Source organism: Trachurus japonicus, chromosome 1 (assembly GCF_045865225.1).
Source record: "Trachurus japonicus isolate A0001 chromosome 1, Traja_1.0".
In the NCBI taxonomy this organism is placed as follows: domain Eukaryota; kingdom Metazoa; phylum Chordata; class Actinopteri; order Carangiformes; family Carangidae; genus Trachurus; species Trachurus japonicus.
In genome coordinates, this window is record NC_140907.1 from 3,073,773 (window position 1) to 3,092,270 (window position 18,498).

The 18,498-nt window shown below is 42.0% G+C and overlaps 1 protein-coding gene across 3 annotated transcripts; it reads right to left on the bottom strand.

The window, feature by feature from the left end:
• Positions 1–2,450: 2,450 nt before the first annotated feature.
• On the bottom strand, positions 2,451–18,460 carry cc2d1a (coiled-coil and C2 domain containing 1A). 3 transcript variants are annotated; one of them, XM_085783209.1, is made up of 28 exons: positions 18,278–18,460; positions 18,016–18,092; positions 17,763–17,910; positions 17,539–17,642; positions 17,155–17,400; positions 16,698–17,013; positions 15,455–15,564; positions 15,267–15,339; positions 14,506–14,613; positions 13,892–14,019; positions 12,244–12,316; positions 12,011–12,144; positions 11,559–11,646; positions 11,354–11,430; positions 11,050–11,145; positions 10,205–10,327; positions 9,901–9,959; positions 8,861–8,977; positions 7,389–7,462; positions 7,253–7,311; positions 7,009–7,160; positions 6,789–6,879; positions 5,845–6,000; positions 3,609–3,770; positions 3,360–3,486; positions 3,192–3,268; positions 3,058–3,105; positions 2,451–2,958 (listed from the first exon to the last, which is right to left on the bottom strand). In XM_085783209.1, exons 2-28 carry the CDS (start codon positions 18,070–18,072, stop codon positions 2,926–2,928), a joined length of 3,036 nt encoding a protein of 1,011 aa, XP_085639335.1. In that variant the 5' UTR covers positions 18,073–18,092; positions 18,278–18,460; the 3' UTR covers positions 2,451–2,925. The 3 variants fall into 3 exon arrangements, with proteins under 3 accessions (XP_085639335.1, XP_085639263.1, XP_085639383.1); XM_085783137.1 differs by having other exon boundaries at positions 18,260–18,455; XM_085783257.1 differs by having other exon boundaries at positions 18,016–18,067; positions 18,260–18,399.
• Between the last annotated feature and the right edge of the window lie 38 nt (positions 18,461–18,498).

Below are 18,498 nucleotides of genomic sequence, written 5' to 3' on the forward strand. Positions count from 1 at the left end.
TCAGATTACAGAGTAGGGTGAAAAAACAGACACCAAACAAAGTACTAAAAAAAAAAAGAAGAAACAATGAGAGTGTGTGGGGGAAAGGATTGTGAGTCACCAGCAGGACAAACTTTAACAATATGTCCCTCTGCCCGGCTCCTGACCGTCCAACTACCACGCTGCATGCTGATGAGCTCGTTGCCATGAGAACATGACGGCCTCAGAGGCCACAAGGTTAGTTGAGCAGTGGGGTGATGTGTGTGGTGTGTGTGTGTGTGTTTGGGGGTGAACCCTTTTTTAAACTTTAAGTGTTATTGGACTGAAACAAACAGCTTTTATTCGCTGATTGTGTTTTAGTTGTGGTGCTGTTGAAACAGAGCTGTGTGGTTGAATTCAGTCGTCACTCCACTAAATCAGAACCACATTTACTTTATAAGTACAATGATGCCAGTGGTTTTACATGTTTTAGCCCAGAGCTTCACATCACAGCTCATCTATATTTCCAAACCATGTTGCCATTTTAGAAGTTTGAGATTGTTTTTGAACATCTGAAATCACTTCATTGTTTTAATATTCAACAAAACTGCCTAAGTGTCAGCTTCTAAATTGTTAGTCTGTGTTGCTTTTCACTGTTTTATGTGAGAGTAAACTAAACATCTCTGGGGTTTGGACTAGTAGTGGGACAAAACACTCAATTTAAAGCTGTTGATTTGGGTTTTAGGAAATTGTACAAAACATTTCAATTACCTTCCCCCCCCCCCGTTTTCTAGTTTTCTAATCAACCTGGAAATGATGGAAAGATTAATCAGTAATTAAAATAATTGTGAGTTTCAGCCTCAAACCTTTTGTTTCTTGTTTTCCATTCATTTCCAATGCAGAGGGGAAAGTAATTACTAGACCATTGAAATTTGCTTTTGCCTGAATTGCATAACCCAGTCAGTCATGACAACTTCATATTTGGCTGAAACTCAAACAAGTTTCACGAGTCTGCTAAATGTTTTTCATTACGCATGGGAATTAGTGGAAACCAATGGCTGCCAGGGAGAGTTAGAAAACTAAATCCAAAAACCTGACGCTGTGCAAATGTTTATGTGTACGTGACCAGAGGTTAAGATGGTAATAACTGCAAACACAGAGGTATGATCTTTAAAGTGTCTTAGTTTTCTGTCACTATAATCAGAGATTTGTCTGCTCTGTCCACCATGATGCACCATGCTGCTTTATATGGAGTGGGAAGATATCCTCTGCTGACATTAAATGATGCAGCCCACGGAGTCATATCAGGTCAACTTTAACCAGGATTATTTGCTAATGGAGTGATACGGAGGGTGGATTAAGGCAAACACATGACTCTCTGTTCCGTCACGTGACCGAAAAACTATTAGTGGAGTGTGAAGACATCATCATCCTCATGATAGAGTCAAACATAAACATAGAATAAGGCTCATTTAAAGGAGTCTGCTACATCCTGGCTGCATGTAATCAATGTGGATCAACAGAATCTGCCGTGGGGTGTCACAGGTTGTCAAACACACGGAGGAGGAAACATTCGTCCGGAGCGAAGAACATGACGGAAACATGACACATTTGTACAATTACTGTTTTGTTGACGTTAACAACTAATTTCAACGCATCTGCCTGTGTCAGCTGGAATCTACGTCTGACAAAAGTTTTGCCAGATCGTCCATCACTTTACAGTAAAAATAAAAGGTGCAGTGGGAAGGGAATGCGAAGGCGGTGTGTATGACAGGGATGTCTATGGGGGAGCAGACACAGAAATGAGCAATTACCCAGCCTTACTGACAGATACTGGGTTGTCTACCTGTGGGGCAGAAATATTCAGCATCTGCTGCGCTGCCACCGGAGCGGGACAGAGGCTGTTTTTGTAAAAAGGGCAAAATCAGTGGGAAACGGCACAGAGCGGTGACGCAGCAGCCGCTAATTGTTTTCTAAATCGACAGCTCAGTGAACTTAATATCGTGCTAGAGTTTAAAGAAAATCCATGTGGAGCAGCACATTACTCGGGACTGAATAATCTCTGAACATACTGTATGCAATGGAATTAGAGGGAGGGAAGTGAAGATGAAGAAGAAACAGCTGATGAAGAAGAAGACGCAGCAGCAATCCTTTAGCGGGGCTTTAAGCCTCCACCACTTTCATGGCACGCTGTTAACACCCCCTCTCCCCAGCCCCAAAGGCGACTCTACGTCTGATCTAGTCGTCTCCTTGGTGACACAAACACTAATCCCTCATTATGGGATGTAGGCTGTAGCCCTGTTTTTTTTTTTATTCCCATATCACACCACTCCAAACGGAGCAGATTACTGTAATCTGGGAACACTGGAGCAGACAGATTAGATTAAGCTCATTACACACATAAAATATGGGAAAAGGGGTTAAAAACACCTCAGTCCATTGGTTAAACACACTTCAGGGCAAGTGCACACACACGCACACACACATACACACATCAATGGACACCAAACGACCCTCTGAGCTGGTGTCAAATGTAAAATGCTGAGTCCTCTTTCAGATTAACAACTCACAAAGGAAAGATGGAAGTATAAAATATAAAAAGCAGTTAACAGAGAACAGGTAAGGTCTGTAACGCCGTACTTCGGAAACTGTTCTGTAGTGCTTCTTTCGTTTAAGTGCAAATAATCCTGCCTCTCCCTCAGCTCTTTAACACATCTCACTGCCTGATTTAATTTGTGTCCCTTTGTAGTTCTCAGGTTTTATTCTCACAAGTATATGAGCAAATTGACAGAATTAGCAGGTTGGTTCATGCAGCTGTCATGGGCATGAGCAGCGCAGCGCAGCGTCGTGCTAAATGTGCTATAATAAGGTATCAACTGTAGTGTTTGTGTTATGAGTAGACGCACGGGACAGAGAGAGACGATATAACAGTGCTTCAGCCAAGTCTCTGCTCCCCTTTTTCTCCTCTTATCCGGTCCGTTTCCTTTTTAGCGATTCCAGCTGAAGCACGGAGAGAAAGAGGAGACGGGGACATGTGGTACAACTGTGTCTGCACATACATGAAGATGATGAAACGCTCTTTTCACTGGCAGCACTTACCTCACTCTCTACCATCTTCAACCTGCCCAGTGCATCCTTGGCAGCATCCTATAAAAAAAAAAGAATGATCATTTTATTCAAGAACACACACACACTCACTCTGAAGTGACCAGCAACAGTGACCCTGCACTCACTCTGTTGCCTTGGGTGGAGTATTTCTTCACCGACTCAGAAAGTCCTTGGCAGAAGCGCCGCAGTACATTTTCATATTCTACACATAATGGAGGGATATGTTGTTAGTAAAGTACATACAGGTGTGTGTTCTGCTTGTGTGTGTGTGTGTGTGTGTGTGTGTGTGTTACCTGTCAGCAGAGCAGGAGAGGCTCTCTCCAGCTGTGCTTTCTGCCACTGCAGTCTGTGTACGACCTCTCTGTGTTGATGGACCAGGTCAGACGGAGGATCCCGACGATTCTTTTTGTACTCTGCAATCTGAGAGACACGCGCGGTGACTGACTGGCAAGATCTCTCTGTCTTCAGGTTGCTACCGGTATTAGACAACGGGATGTTGCAGATGATGGCTTTTGACCACACACACACACACACACAAATACCTTTCTCTCGGCCCGCTCCCTGTCATAGTTGAGGAGGCTGAAGCTGTGGAGTTTGTATTGTGGAGGAGAGTTGTTGGGGTGACTGCTCCTGCTGCTCGCTTCAGGTCTGGGTTTAGTGTTGGGGTTAGGGTCATGTCTGGGTCTGGACCGAGGGGACGGGGCCTGATTCAAACACACACACACAGACACACAGACAATTCAGAGAGATTTAAGTGATCCGGCACATTCAGTCTTGCCTTATTGTTTTTTTCTTCTGCATGAGCAAGTTTTGCAAACAGACGCTGCAGGGTGATGTATATTAATGCAAGGGCAGCAGCTCAGGTTATGCCGGAAACAAACTATTTTGTGCGACGCGTCTTGAATGATGCGTTGCACAAAATCACCAGAGAGGTTTAAAACTGTCACAGATGTTCACACTGACTACAAGTTGGGGTAAAAACCCTGCTGTCAGAAGGTTGTCATCTAAATGCTGCTGGTCCACTTCCACTGCTCGCACAAATTTGAACAAATCTTGCAGAGAATCAGCAGCAGAAAATCAAACTCGATACATTTTCATCCACTAACTACCGGTATTGGTGGTGCTCATTCCTCAGAGACATTCTAGAGACTGTGTTTCCAACAAAAATAACTTTATGTTTCAATTTGTTGTATCTGGTAGATCTAGAGGAACTGGAGTGGAGGAACAAAGATAAAGATCTGCTGAGAATATTACTGGTGGCTTGTAAGAAATCTATAAGGAAGAAATGGCTGAAGAGGGAGGCACCTAGTGTAGATGAATGGATTGATATTGTGTACAGCATCTTTGTAATGGAAAGAATTACTTGTAATCTAAGAACACAAAAGGAGGTATTTATTGAAAATTGACAAAAATGGATTACATAAGTCTCTACCGTGAGGTAATCTCTGATTGGACGATTAATACATCATTAATTTATTTACTTTCCTCTTTACCCTTTTTTTACTCTTAGTGCTTACTTTCACGACTGGAGGTGTTTACCAGTCTCTTTATGTACGTTTTTACTTTCCCCTTGATATTTTTGCACTCGTCTATAGGTCTTCATATTCATTGTTTGATTGTTTGTTTGTTTACGTATATACAAAATCTATACAAAAATCAATAAAAAACTAAATGACAAAAAAGAAAGTGCCAAACAAACCACAACAGGTGGAAAACAAAGTAGAAACCATGACGGAAACATGATATTTCTGTCTGTTTCAAGTATTACTATGATAAGGGTTAAAGGGATAGTTCACCCAAAATTCAAATTTCACTCATTATCTACTCAACCTCATGTCGACTAAGGGCTGGGAGAAGTTTCAGAGTCCTCCGCCTTCTCTGAGTTACAGCGGGGCTCTGTGCAGCACTGCATGTCCATATGACGGTTGTGAGTGGGCCTCACTTTTCTTCGTCCAAAAAGACACACCAAAAAACATCCAAATACCTCAACACAGCTCATCTCTTGTATTGAAGCCCCAACATGAGAAATTGTTCCAAAAAAAATTAAATAAGTCTATGTTTTAAGCTTGTTTGTAGCAGAAGCTCCCAGTGTCTCAGTTCACTGCTTTGCCTGTGTCTGTGCAAATCTCTCGTGATTTGCACTGACCGGCGGAACAATTTCTCATGTCGGGGCTTCAATACAAGAGATGAGCTGTGTTGAGGTATTTGGATGTTTTTTGGTGTGTCTTTTTGGACAAAGAAAAGTGGTATCCATTTGCAACCGTCATATGGACATGCAGTGCTGCACGGAGCCCCACTGTAACTCAGAGAAGCCACGGAGGACTCTGAAACATCTCCCAGCCCTTAGTCGACATGAGGGTGAGTAGATAATGAGTGAAATTTGAATTTTGGGTGAACTATCCCTTTAAAGATGTAAACCCTGTATAGAGCAATGTTTTTACCTCCCGTCATCTCTACAGTGTAAGCTTGGTGTACGTCAAGTTGTCTGTTTCAGTTGTGCTTTGTGTTATTTTGTTTTTAGGATTACTTCACTTTAGCGCCAAATCTTTTTCAGCCACTGTTCCACAGTCTGACAAGCTCTTCACCCAGAGCTTACTGACCTTTTGAAATTGAAAGATGTGACTATCAAAGTGTTAGGATGGCATCACACAACAAGGTCAGACGTAAAAACGTGACCTCTCCAGCTGAAACTTTTATGACACATACAGTACAGGCTTTTGTTCTACTTTGGTTTCTTTACACTGTCTGCTGCCATGAATGTCAGGCAACTCTGCTTACCCGATCCTTTTGTCTCTCTGGAGGAGAAAGTGGGGACACAGGTTCGAGCACCAACCACTTCTCTGTGACTGGCTGGAGATCAACTCCTGTTATTGGCTCTCTGATCTTCACCCTCACCTCCAACTTGCCACCTGTGGACTTACGTCCATCCATCACCTATGAAACAAACACACACAGTTAGACAGAGTGTCCCCTACACATGGACGTGGTAGTGGGGGGAAAAGGGGGCCTGACTACCCAGGGCCAGAGTAGGGAGAGGGCCCATGAAAATCCTGAAATAATTAATTCATGTTTTTATTTCGAATGAATTGGTGTCATAATTTATTTCAAATATATTGATAACTCCGTGTCAAAGTCCTCCCAACATATTGGACGTTCTGGGGGCCCCCTCTTGGAGGCGTAAAATGGTTTAGTCCACCCATTGACAGCGGCCAGGGACAAGTGTAACGTCAGTGAACCGAGATTGAATGAGGCTAGCTTTCATCATGCCACCCAAAAAACATAAATCGGGGTATCAGAAAAAGAAAGAGCGGAAAGAAGAAAAAAAAAAGCAACTGTTAAAGGGATATTTCAACATTTTGGCAAACTGGCCCATCGCCATAATCCCTAAAGCTTTAGGAGTAGATTTGTTACCTTTAATTGTCGGTGCAAGCTATTTTTAGATCGGCAGAGATATGATATGAGATAATAACGGAACGTTACGAGTTGCTTTTGAGGTAAATGCAAAGCCAGTATAGTGCCGAAAAGAGATTGCTTGCCGAAAAACTGCCCCTGAAGGAAACGCGCTTTGTATACATTTACCTCAAAAACAACTCTGCGCTTCGTGCACTGCCATGGATAGGGGCCCACTGACATTACGAGTGTACAGGGCCCAGAATAGGGTGCTACGCCCCTGGCCCCTACATGTGTCTATGCATGTGTGTTTTCATGTTACCAACACTTACCTCTATGATCTCTCTAAACTCACAGTGGTTCTCCAGAGGCTCAAGCTTCAGCTGAGCTGTGCCCACCACTTTGTCCGTCTTAAACAAGCCTCTGTAAGCACACACACGGGAGAATATACAACTGATGATCAACAGATATGAGATTAATCTGCAGCATCAATCAAGCAGATGAATGGGGAAACTTCTGCATATATGTCCTCAGAGAAGTTGGGTTTTTTACCCCTTGTGGGTGATTTCAAACTTGATGCCTTTGGACTGGACGACTCGCTTGAATCCTCGATGGTTACGGTTGATGTTGAGTTTAAATTGCTCTTTAAACTCTGGGCTGCTGGTGTTTTTCACTGTGCTGGTTTTGTCCCTCTGAGCCTCCTCCTACACACACACACACAGATTAATTATCACACAGCTAGATATAAACAGAGTGAAACCATCCGTAATCTCTACTGAGTGAGAAAGATTCCTACCGCACTGGGAAAAGGGAACTCAAATTTCACACTCGCATCCAGGTCGTTAGGTGAGACACCTGAAGGCGGAGAGGAAGGGTGTGAATGCATAATAATATACATTTGACACATTGCTGATTATTTAAGACTTGCCTACCTGAGGGAGCTGGTAGGTTGATGCCTCTGATTATGTACAGCATCAGGTCATTCAGCGTCAGGCCGGAGTTGCTCCTGCAGAACAAAGACAGGAGTCAGGATCGTTCAGTCGGCATCAAGACTGACACAAACCAGTCAGCGTCTCTGAGAGCCAAACAACTCTGGCTGTTGAATGAGTCACTGCCAGAGTCACCTAGCTGTTAGCTCGCTGATCCTGGACCGGAGCCAGAGTGAGTCACGGTGAGTCACTCTGACTCATCTCGAGTCAGAGAAAGCAATCCTTTTGTTGTCTAAAAAAGTGGTTTTCACACTTAAACAATTGATGCGGTGTGGAGAATTAAATATAAAAGAAAGCTGTGGTTTCCTAGAATGACAATGAAATAAACATTTTGATCACTCATTTGATCTATTGATCTATTATTGTTGGGGTGGAACATTGACAAGCAGAATCAGTATTCTCTGGCTAATACTAGATTATTTTCCTGGCAAATCTATTGATTAATTTAAATTCTAAAAAATCAAATAAAGATATATTAGTGGATATTCTCAGTTTTATCATGGCCAAACATTTATAATAGAGGTCCTGATCTTAACATTTTACTTTTTAAATAAAGTAAAATAAATAAAACATTTTTTTTGTGGTTCTTCATTTACTAAGAAACATAAATATAAAGGCAAACACTTACTCAAATACTATTCTAATCTTTGCCCACACATCAAACACAACAGATTTATTGATGACGCTCTTCCATAAACACAAGTAAAAGGTAACAGCTGGCTCCACTTCTGCTACATTTTAGATTTTAGCAGTTGCCCATTGGGGGCAGGTAAACAAAGATCTTAGCTTATCTCAAGAAAATCAGCTAAAGAGTGTGAGCAATTAAACAACTGCAGAGGGAGGAGCACAAAAAGATGACATGATTAAAAAAAGCACCAGTTAGAGCTCAACACAGAAAATGTGATGGAAACAAGATATTTCTGTTGGTTTCATTAAGTATTTGAGGAAGGTGATGGTCTCCTCATTGCTCCCCTCTGTTTTTATTTATACAACAACTTCTCCACCTCAGACAAATGTTGTTGGTTCTTCTATCATTTACAGTAAGTAAAAAACAAACTTTGCTATCTATTGATCATTTACTGATAAACAAAACGAAGCACCGATAGCCCTTCTAGGTGTGTAAACACTGGCTCAAGGGGTGTGAATACTACTGCATAAATAAAAATTTGACCCGATATTGACTTAACCAACTGTCATGGCAAATCCAGCAAATAGATGTCAAGAGGTGTCACCAAAAGTTGAGATGAAGTGACAGACCAACAGACTGACTGCCACAGACGTCCTGCACTAGCTTCACTAATCAGTGCTGATTTCAGTCCTTTCTGTCCTGGGGAAGCACACGCACGCTGCTCAAATTAACACTAACAATGATGAACATTATGAAAGAAAACACATGTTATGAATCTGTTGCTGACTTGACAGTGTTGAGGGTCCTCTCCTCTGTGTGGCACTTGGGGACTGGGTGGCCTTTGGCGTGGGCGTTCTTAAGTATCTCTATGCTCTTCACACACTCCTCAAGCAGCTTCTCAAACCTGTTGAAACAAAGATACATTATCTGAGATCTCACACTGAGGTCAGATGGCTTTATTTCTGAAATATCATATCTGGTGCAACACAAACATCTATCTGTCTATCTACATGTATCCATCTATCTATCTATCTTAGGGATGTCACGATTACTTGTTTTCACAATTAATCGCGGTATTAAACAATTAATTGATCGTAAAGATTCCTAAATACCGTCACTTTCTGAAAAAGATGATGTCGGAACCATATCGGCAGATGAGCGCCAAAGTAAAGGAAAATGCACAGATACTGGTTCATTTGACTAACGTAACATTGAATTAGTAGGAATTTAAATGTTAGCGTGTCATTTGTAATTTTAAAAAATCATTCAAATAAGCTTTAACATTTGGTATAGAGGGAAATTAATGACTTAAATATTTCAAAGACTTCCCCTGTGGGATTAATAACTGGTCCTATATTAAGAGATTAGTAATTTTGACTAAATTTGATTTTACACATTTATAGTGTTGTGAAATTTATTGATGCATAATAATGATAATCATAGTACCATGATTATTTCTCTGACAATAATTGTACCAAGAAAAATCTTTAATCGTTCTATCTATCTATCTATCTATCTATCTATCTATCTATCTATCTATCTATCTATCCATCCATCCATCCATCCATCCATCCATCCATCCAAATGTTTTTGCTTTTGTAACATTGATTTCTCGCTGTTTTTAACTGCATTTCTTATTGACTGGTCCAGAGGTCATGATGTTTCTTGTGAGCTGTCTCCCATGCTTTCATCATGAGAAAATAAGTAACATTGTTATAATTCAGTTACACTTGTTTCCATCTCAAACTCAGCCAAAAGAAAAGGGGTAGGTGTTAATTCCACCATGCCTGCAGATGCCAGCACACACAAATGGAAAATGTCTCTTACTTCAGAGCCTCGGCCACATTGCCCATCTGTGTGAACTTCTGAGAGCAGTCCAAACATTTCTGTCAGTGGAGATACAGAACAGAAGAGGGTGTGGGTAAGAAAAAACACAAACACAAAAGATAATAAGATGATCTATTGATGTCTATTTAGAAAGCTGCACAACAAGAAAGGTGACGAGCATGCTTTAAAGCCACAATCACATCTATTGTATTTCAGCAACATCAGTGTAAGCCGATCTATCTGTCTATGAACAGCAAGATCTAGGACGTGGACTTCTGTACAAAAAAATGTGCATTTCTCTGACCTCATGCTGCTTCCGTAAAAGATCCATGAGACCATGGTACTGTTCACTGGAGCGAGGGGAGAGAGGAGAGGTTCGGGAACGAGACAACGAATAATCCTCCTCACCCACTGGGGTGCTGGGAATCTGTCAGGAAGAAGACAAATGGCACATTTTAAAAAATCTGAGCACTCAGAGAGCTCCAACTTCTAAAGCTAACCAGATCTCCAACTTGCCGTTCTGCCAAGACACACAGTGACTATTCAACAACCTCAATTAAAAGATAAATTGATTTTATTTATTTTTTTTACCCTGCAAACATTTTTAAGAACTTCAGCCCCAACTTCCACTAAAATCTAATCAACTGGTCATCTGTTTCCTATCTGCCACTCTGTTCACTTCAAAATCATGAATATCTGTTTCTTGGCTTGTGTGATATCCCACTGACTGACAAGAAGACAAACTAACAGAGGCACCAGCATAATATTCTTGTAATTACACTGTGGGGTTGAGTCAGAGAAAAATACATGGGTTTTATGAAGATGAATAAATGTGCTGCAAAATGAAACAATGTCATATGGGATACGTGGCAGCCATATGAAATATGTGTAGTGGAATGATGCTGAGAATATGCAGAAAGACTCACTCACAGTCACTCTCTTTCTCTCTTTCACACACACAGGTGAAACCATGATGAATACAAAGGTGTTTTGAATTCATTGCATGTTTCCTCCCTTCCTCCCCATCTCCTATTTCTGTCACATTTTATGTGTATTCACCTGCTCCTGCATTGTCAAAGCACACACATACAAATGTGCTCTGTGTCCTGTTGTATGTTATTAATTGGCACATGAGAATTGAATCATAACCTTGGTGATATCGACAGGCAGGCCAGACTTGGCAGCGGTGATCATGGGGTCCAGTCCTTTGGCATGTCTGAGGTGTTGCGCTGCACCCGTCATGTCCTACAAAACAACCAAACAGCAGCAGGTGAATCAGTCAAACCACGGCAACACAACATCTGTTCAAAATTTAAAAAACAAAACAACGACAAGCAGCTGCGGTAAAGATAGCTACAAAAATACAAATAGAGTAGGGAATCTTCACAAAAAGGAAAAAGAAAAAAGAAAAAGAGAGAAGAAAGGTGAACAAAAAAAAAAGTCCACAGTTTACCTTCATCTGTTTGGAGCGCAATGCTGCACGCAAAAATGCCTGTCGCCTTAGCAACAGGAAATCCACTTGCTGCTGGGCTACAAGGATAATTAAGAGAGAAAAAAAAAAAGTGAAACTCTGCCTTGTGTAACTCTCAACACTTATGACACATCCTGTATGTGTAGGCAGGCAGGAGCACACGTGCACAAACCCACACTGAACACACCTTTAGGTCCCAGTTTTAGAGTCGAGGAGCCTCCAGGGGCCTGCGGAGCTGGAGACTTGGCTTTCTGAGCAGGTGGACGCACCGCAGGCTACAGAGACAGAGAATCTGAGGTCAGGATCATCAGACAAATGTAATGAAAAGAACAATTTTAAGTGTGGTATTGTCCTATTAAAAACTACAGCTGGACAGATTTGTGAGGCTTTCTACTTCACAGCAACGTCCTGAATATAGTCAAAACACACATATACAGTTTCTCTAATTTGCTGCATTCATATATTGAATCACAAGCACAAAAGTAATGCAACGGCCAGGAGTAACCTGTCACAGAGTCTGGCATAACACACAATAATCTATTTCTAAGTTTATCCCTAAGGCAATCGCAGTCCTTGGCTGCACAACAACAGTTTGACCATTTGGTTGGGCTTTTATTCCTTTTCTTTTTTTTTTCAAACCTTGGCAGCCTCCGTTGGATCATCGTCTTCATCATCGTCCGCGTCTGCATCCTGATTAGCAATTTTCATAGCCGTTTCCAGGACACCCATGAAGTTCTGCTGACCCCCCTCTGAGCCCTGAAGTGGCGGACAGCCTAGAGGAGGAGCAACAACAACAACAACACACACACAAATTAACTTTACAGTGCATCCTGAAAACAAATCCTCGGACACACCTGGATTCCATAGGTTACCTGGTGGCACAGGTAGATCAGACAAGTTGACAGGTCGTCCAGCTTTATGAGCTCTGATGGCATCCTGGTATTGCTGTTAAAAGCGGAGGAGATGGTTGATTATTCTGTTACTGTGTGAGAGTGAGGGATTTTAACTAATATACGTAATCAATGCTGTTGTTTTATTTTTTATCTATTATGAAATTTATTGTCATCAATGTTAATAGGAAAACACATACAACCTACTTTCAAGCTCACAATCACTCCAGTCTTTAATCCCCACCCTTCTCAAACACACTTGCACATACAGTATCTTAAAGGGATACGGCAACATTTTTTTTTTCGTGTCTTGCCTCACTCCCGAGTCCATGACCAGCAGATAGACACCATCCTTTCGACTGTGCGTGCATAACAAGGGAGATACGGACAGAGCTGGTGCACCGCTAATTAGCTTAGCTCAAACGCTGGAAGTGTATAGGTAGTGTTAGCCTGCCTCCACCTAAAGTCATCAGAGAAACTCTTCAGCAACTCTAAACGGAAACTGGCGGGCCGATCTTCGTCTCAGAGCTGACAAAACTCTCCGGTAAGGCATCTTGAGCGGTCAAATGCCGGTAACGGGACGAGATCCGTCAAAACGGAGGGTTCAAGCAAAGACGGTTTATTTTGCTTCAAGCTAGCTACATCGAGGGTAGCTTAGTTTCTTATTTCAAAGTAAAAGCACAAATTCTACCATCATGGTTTTCTGTATGTAAAGGGCAACGGGTGTTTTATCTTGTGAAAGTCACCGGAAGTGCGTTGGTCACAACGGCTAGTTTGAGTAGCGCTGAATTCGTCCGAACAAAATTGTACAGCTGGTATTTAGACAAATTAACGACACACTGCTGATCTAAACGGCTACTTTGTCGCCTAAAAATGTTTGAAATGTCGATAAAGTGATATATTTACAGAGTTTAAAGCTAAAATGAAATCAGCTTCTGACTGCTGATTTTGGCTCGGGTAGGAGGCAGGCTAACACTACCTATGCACTTCCAGCGTTTGAGCTAAGCTAATTTTATCTCCCTTGTTACTGCACGCACAGTCGAAAGGATGGTGTCTATCTGTTTGTCATGGACTTGGGAGTGAGGCAAGACAAGAAAAAAAATGTTGGCATATCCCTTTAAAATTAAGAAAAAACCAACACAATACTGAAAATAACAACACAATCTCAGCTCCCGCATGGAAATCAATGCCATCTATTTGCTCCCCTTCCTGCCCAAGTAATATACACGCCCTACGACTATCATATCATGATCCTATCTCCATGTTTTTGTTTTATCTGTTACCATGTGTCAGCCTAAGCAAGTTCATTCAGAGGTTTCTTGTTTTTATCACAGTGCTATTCAAAGCTCCTCAGAGAACAACACAGACGTTATTGTGGGTTATTCTGGTCGGTGAAATGAGCAACAGTAGTAGTTAACAGTCGAAGCAAAGGAGGGTATTTCCAGTCAAAGTAAAGTGAGTCATACCAGATATTTAGGGGAGTAAGTCACATACACACACACACAGCAACACACAATCAGGTATTTATGGTGCATCAATGTATTATAGAGAATATGTTACTGCCTGGTTTGATATTTTTTGGAAAACCTTCTTCAGTGTCAGCTGTATTGCAAGTGGATGGTGCATGTACCTTGACGATGCGCTGGTGCATGCGGGCCTTACGATCATCTCCTTTGCTCTTGGCTCCCTCTGCTGCTGACTTGTAAATGTCCATCCTCTGCTGCAGGGCTTCAGCCAGGCTGCTGGGAGCAGGCAGGTCTTTGGAGAGCACACAAACACACACCCATTTTGAAAAAGTCCACTTTTTTTCTACACACTTGCAACCTGTTAAAGGGGCAACTATGCAAGTCTGCTTGCTTTTCCGCTGTTTTAGTTACGCTCCTCTCGTCCACGTGCATTTGTTTACAACGAAGCCGGCGATAAATCAATAAATGGAGCGGTGGATAACGTTACATAACATATACGATGTTACAGCACGTGTGTTGTGTAGTCGTAACCGCCATAAACAAAAGATTATGGGTTACGGAGCGCGTTTGTGTTGCGGTGTGCAGAGACGAGAGCTGGGACACCGGGGTACTACACTGATGTTGGCAGAGAGCCTCCGTTGTCACTCGTAATAAGTTACAAGTCATGTAGTTAACGATCACAATTACTCTGGAGCTTTTTAATTAAGGTAAAAATGTAGCATAGCACAGCCTGCTTAGTTCCTCTTTAACTTGTCTGAAGGAATTGGGAATGACTTACTTGCAGTGGCCACCTGGGTGGGCGCAGGGGCCGCGGGAGCTGCAGGAGCCACAGGTTTGGTGGAGGACTGAGGAGGAGTGGGTGCAGAGCGTTGTACGACTATGTCTCCTGTAGATGACAAGACATCAGTGGAGAGTTGGACATGTTTATCAACTCAGGTAAGCAGAGGATATAAGACACACTAACGCACAGCCTGTTGTACACAAAGAAACAGCATCAGAAACAATCTTTTAATTTTGTGCAGCCATCCATATAATTCCTTATACCTAACCATTGTCTTTACAGGGTTAGATTGGCCGCTGGAACCCAATCCCTGCAGTGCTGACAGTGAGTGATGGCGGCCTACACCCAGGTCAGGTCACCGCTCACCAGTCCATCACAGAACCGACGTATAGAGACAAATATCCAGTCAAACTCACATTCACACATATGTATAATTTAGAATCACCACTCAACCAAGAGATTATCACATTGGCCTGTACAGGACCCACACAGGCACAGGGAGAACTTGTAAACTTCACACAGAGACATAACAAACTTGCTTTCAATTGGACGGCCAGTAAATGTATTGGACTGTGCTAGAGCAACCTGATTAGTATCGGAGTGGAATATATTTTTAAACAATTTCATTTTCATAAAATGGATAACACTTTGCCAGCTCCAGTGTCCATGAGGGAGAAAAATAAAGCTACTGTGTGTGAGAAGGCAAAACAAATGTCAAAAATCAAATGTCATGTATTCATTTTGAAGACAGCACTGACCAGGAGGGGGAGGTAAGGAGCTCAGGTCTACCGGTTTGCCTCCGTCCACGGCCTCGACCAGCACGTCCATCCTCTACAAAAACAGAGGTCAACGTTATTATGATCCAGTTCTTCCCAGAATCATTATAAATATGCTATACCTACAGGAAATGACTTTTCTAAATGATAAAGCTGAGTGGTTGTGTTACCTTGGCAGTGAGGTAATGTTGTTTGGCCAGCTCAATGTCTCCAGTCTGTTTGGCATCTATGGCGGCCAGCTTGTACTCCCTCTGTCTGGACAACACTGCCTGTTTCAGCTCTGAATGGACGTGAAAAGAAATATGTTGTGGCTTCTTGTTATTTTTTGTAAAAAATAAATGTAAACAAATCAATAAGCATATTAGTCCCTGTGCTGTGAAATAAATAAATGTATTTATCAAAACCCAAAACATATCTTAAATACTAATGACACTAGAGTTCTCTTTACATCTTCCAGCAAAATGCAGCCGGTGCTTCAGAAATACAGATTATTCTATTTTTTGATATTTGTTTACTAGAAAGATCTACGGCCAGAATCAATGGAGCAAAATTTGACTCCCTTCTGACCTGGTCTAAGGCCATCGAGCATATTCAGAAAATTAACGCGTCATAGCTTCTATGATAATTATAATTTATTTATTTAATATTCATCCCTTTTTTTTCTCTCTCTCTCCCTCTAAATTCTAGGGTTGTCTAACCCTACAGGCCCTGTTTGTCTTGTTTGTTTTGTCTGTGGTTGTCTTTGTTTTTGTGTATATGTGAGTCTTGTCTGTGATGTATTTGTTATTGCTGTGTGGTATCAGAGCATCTTTTTACATTATTTTTCCTTCCTTTTTTTTTTTTTTTTCCTTTAGTCATTTTTATTAATTATTAATATTTTTTTTTATTATATATACGGTATATATTTTTTTTTTGGGGGGGGGGGGGTTATATGACTCAAAGTGTATTAATGACTACTAATAGTTTTGTTTGGATTTTTTTTTTTGTCGCACCAGAATCTTTTTTTATCTTTTATTTTTTTTACTTTATTATTTTATTTTACTGCAACTTTATTGCTATCATCATTGTTATTATTCTTCATTTAACTTTTGACATTTATTCATTTATCTTATTCTTTTATTCCTTTCTATCTTTATTTATTTTTATCTTGTTCTGTGTGCATCTGCTCTGGTTCTGTTCCCCTTTTTGTTCTTATTTTTATTGTTGTCCTGTTTGTTAGTATTGTCTATCGTTTATCTATCACACTCCCTTGTGCCCTGTATTATTCACTATGTTTTTTTTTCTAATGTTTTGAAGAAATACAGATTATTCCAAAAGGGTTCACATGCATCGTCTTACCACTGGTCACCCAGTATCCAGCACAGATCAAGCTAAATGAGCGTCACCAGAATACTGAATCATGTGTGTGTTTACCTGAGTGCTGTGCATTAGGTTGGCTGGGAGTGAGAGGAGAGATTGCAGGTGTGTCTGGGGTGATGGCAGCAGTAGGTTTTTGGGGTGGGGTCAGATGGAGAGGTTTAGCAGGAGGAGCTGGTGGAGCGGCCTCCCTCAGAGGTTTCTGATTGGTGGGAGGAGAGGGCATCAGCACTGGCTCTGGCAGTTCTCGCTGCTTGACTGGTTCAGACCCCGACGTGGCGTTAGGATTTCCACCAAGAGCAACTGGGGGCGGCATTTCCTCCTCATTGACTGGTTTTCCTTTCTTGGCAGACGTTAACATGGACTGCAGTGTCTAGGTTTGAAGAAGAGATGAACAAGTTTTCTACATTAGAGAGAACAAATGTGCATTTTTTTGAACAATACTAAGTTTTACATACTGTTCAAAAGGGCACATTTAAAAAAATTCAAAAGATTTAAATGAAAACACTTTTACCTTTAGCCCGCGGTCATAACGTCGAACTTTACTGGTCTCTCCTGCAGCTTTGGCGTTAGAAATGGCAGTCGTGTACATTTCAATACGCTCCAACAGGCGGGACTCCAGTCCAGTTGCCCCACTGGGAGTAGTGGGAGGAACAGGGTGGGATGTGATGCTCACTTTGGGAGCAGGTGGTGTTTGAGCCGGAGGCGTGGGAGCAGGAGTGCCTTCCTCCTCATCCTCCAAAACATCATTCAGCTCTGCCTATGTATACAGACAGGTAAGCCATGTTATATAAAGGTGGAATAAAACAGATCAGGGTTGGGCTTCAGCATCAGACATGCAAAAGGAGTTGCCAATGAATTTTCTGACAACTTGTTAATGAGAGAGTGATTGTGTTACCAGCAGGTCTTCATCGTCCAAATCATCATCCCCTACTTCTTCATCATCCAGGTCTTTCATGCAAAGAGCTGCCATCCGCTCTATTTCCGCCATATGGACAGGGGCTAAAGAAAGACAAACACATCACAGAAGGAACAAAATCTCTAACACAACATCACATTTTGAATACTCACAAAACTGTGGTTTTCACCTGGAAAGAAAATTCTGACTATAGCCTGTCTCACCTTTTCCATCACCTCTTTTCCCCTGTGACCTCCCTCCTCCTCCTCCTCCTCCTCCACCCATCAGGTTCATCAGCTCTGCCTCCAGCTCTTCATCGTTCCCCTCATCATCCATCCCTCCATCCGGAGACAAGTCGAGGAGCAGCCCCATCTGAGACACAGACGGAGGAACAGACGGGCTCAGTTGTTGACAGGCACAAGCTTCAGCACAGTCACACACAATTCACATATCTCACTATCAGACACGACGTGTTACCTGTTTGGCTCGCGCTGCCCCCTGACCCCGGGGAGGGGGGTTGCGACTGCGACTCATGGGCTCCTAACTGTTACCACCTTTAAGTTGACCCGGGGATAAATGAGAGGAGAGACGACATACGACTGTTAATCGATAGTATTGCGTTAGAGTCAGTGCCTCCTGTTCCCTCCACACCTGTTTAGCTGTTAGCTCAAAGCTATAACAACATGTATCGCCGTTCCCATGGCTGTTGAGTTGTATTTACCTCGTCAGCTTCACGTACCGTGCTGTCAGTGCTGCAGCTCGTCGAGTCTGTTACTTCAGTCGAGTGCCGCTCAGAAACGACGTGAGAAAAGACAGATTAATGTTTTAACTGGTGTTTTTTTCTGTTAAAGTTAAGAGCTGTCAAAACAATAAAGGTAAGCTGTGGCTGTGGAATTTACTTCCTATATGGAGTCGCCAATGGCAACGGACATCGCACTTTACGGCTAGACGACATACGCC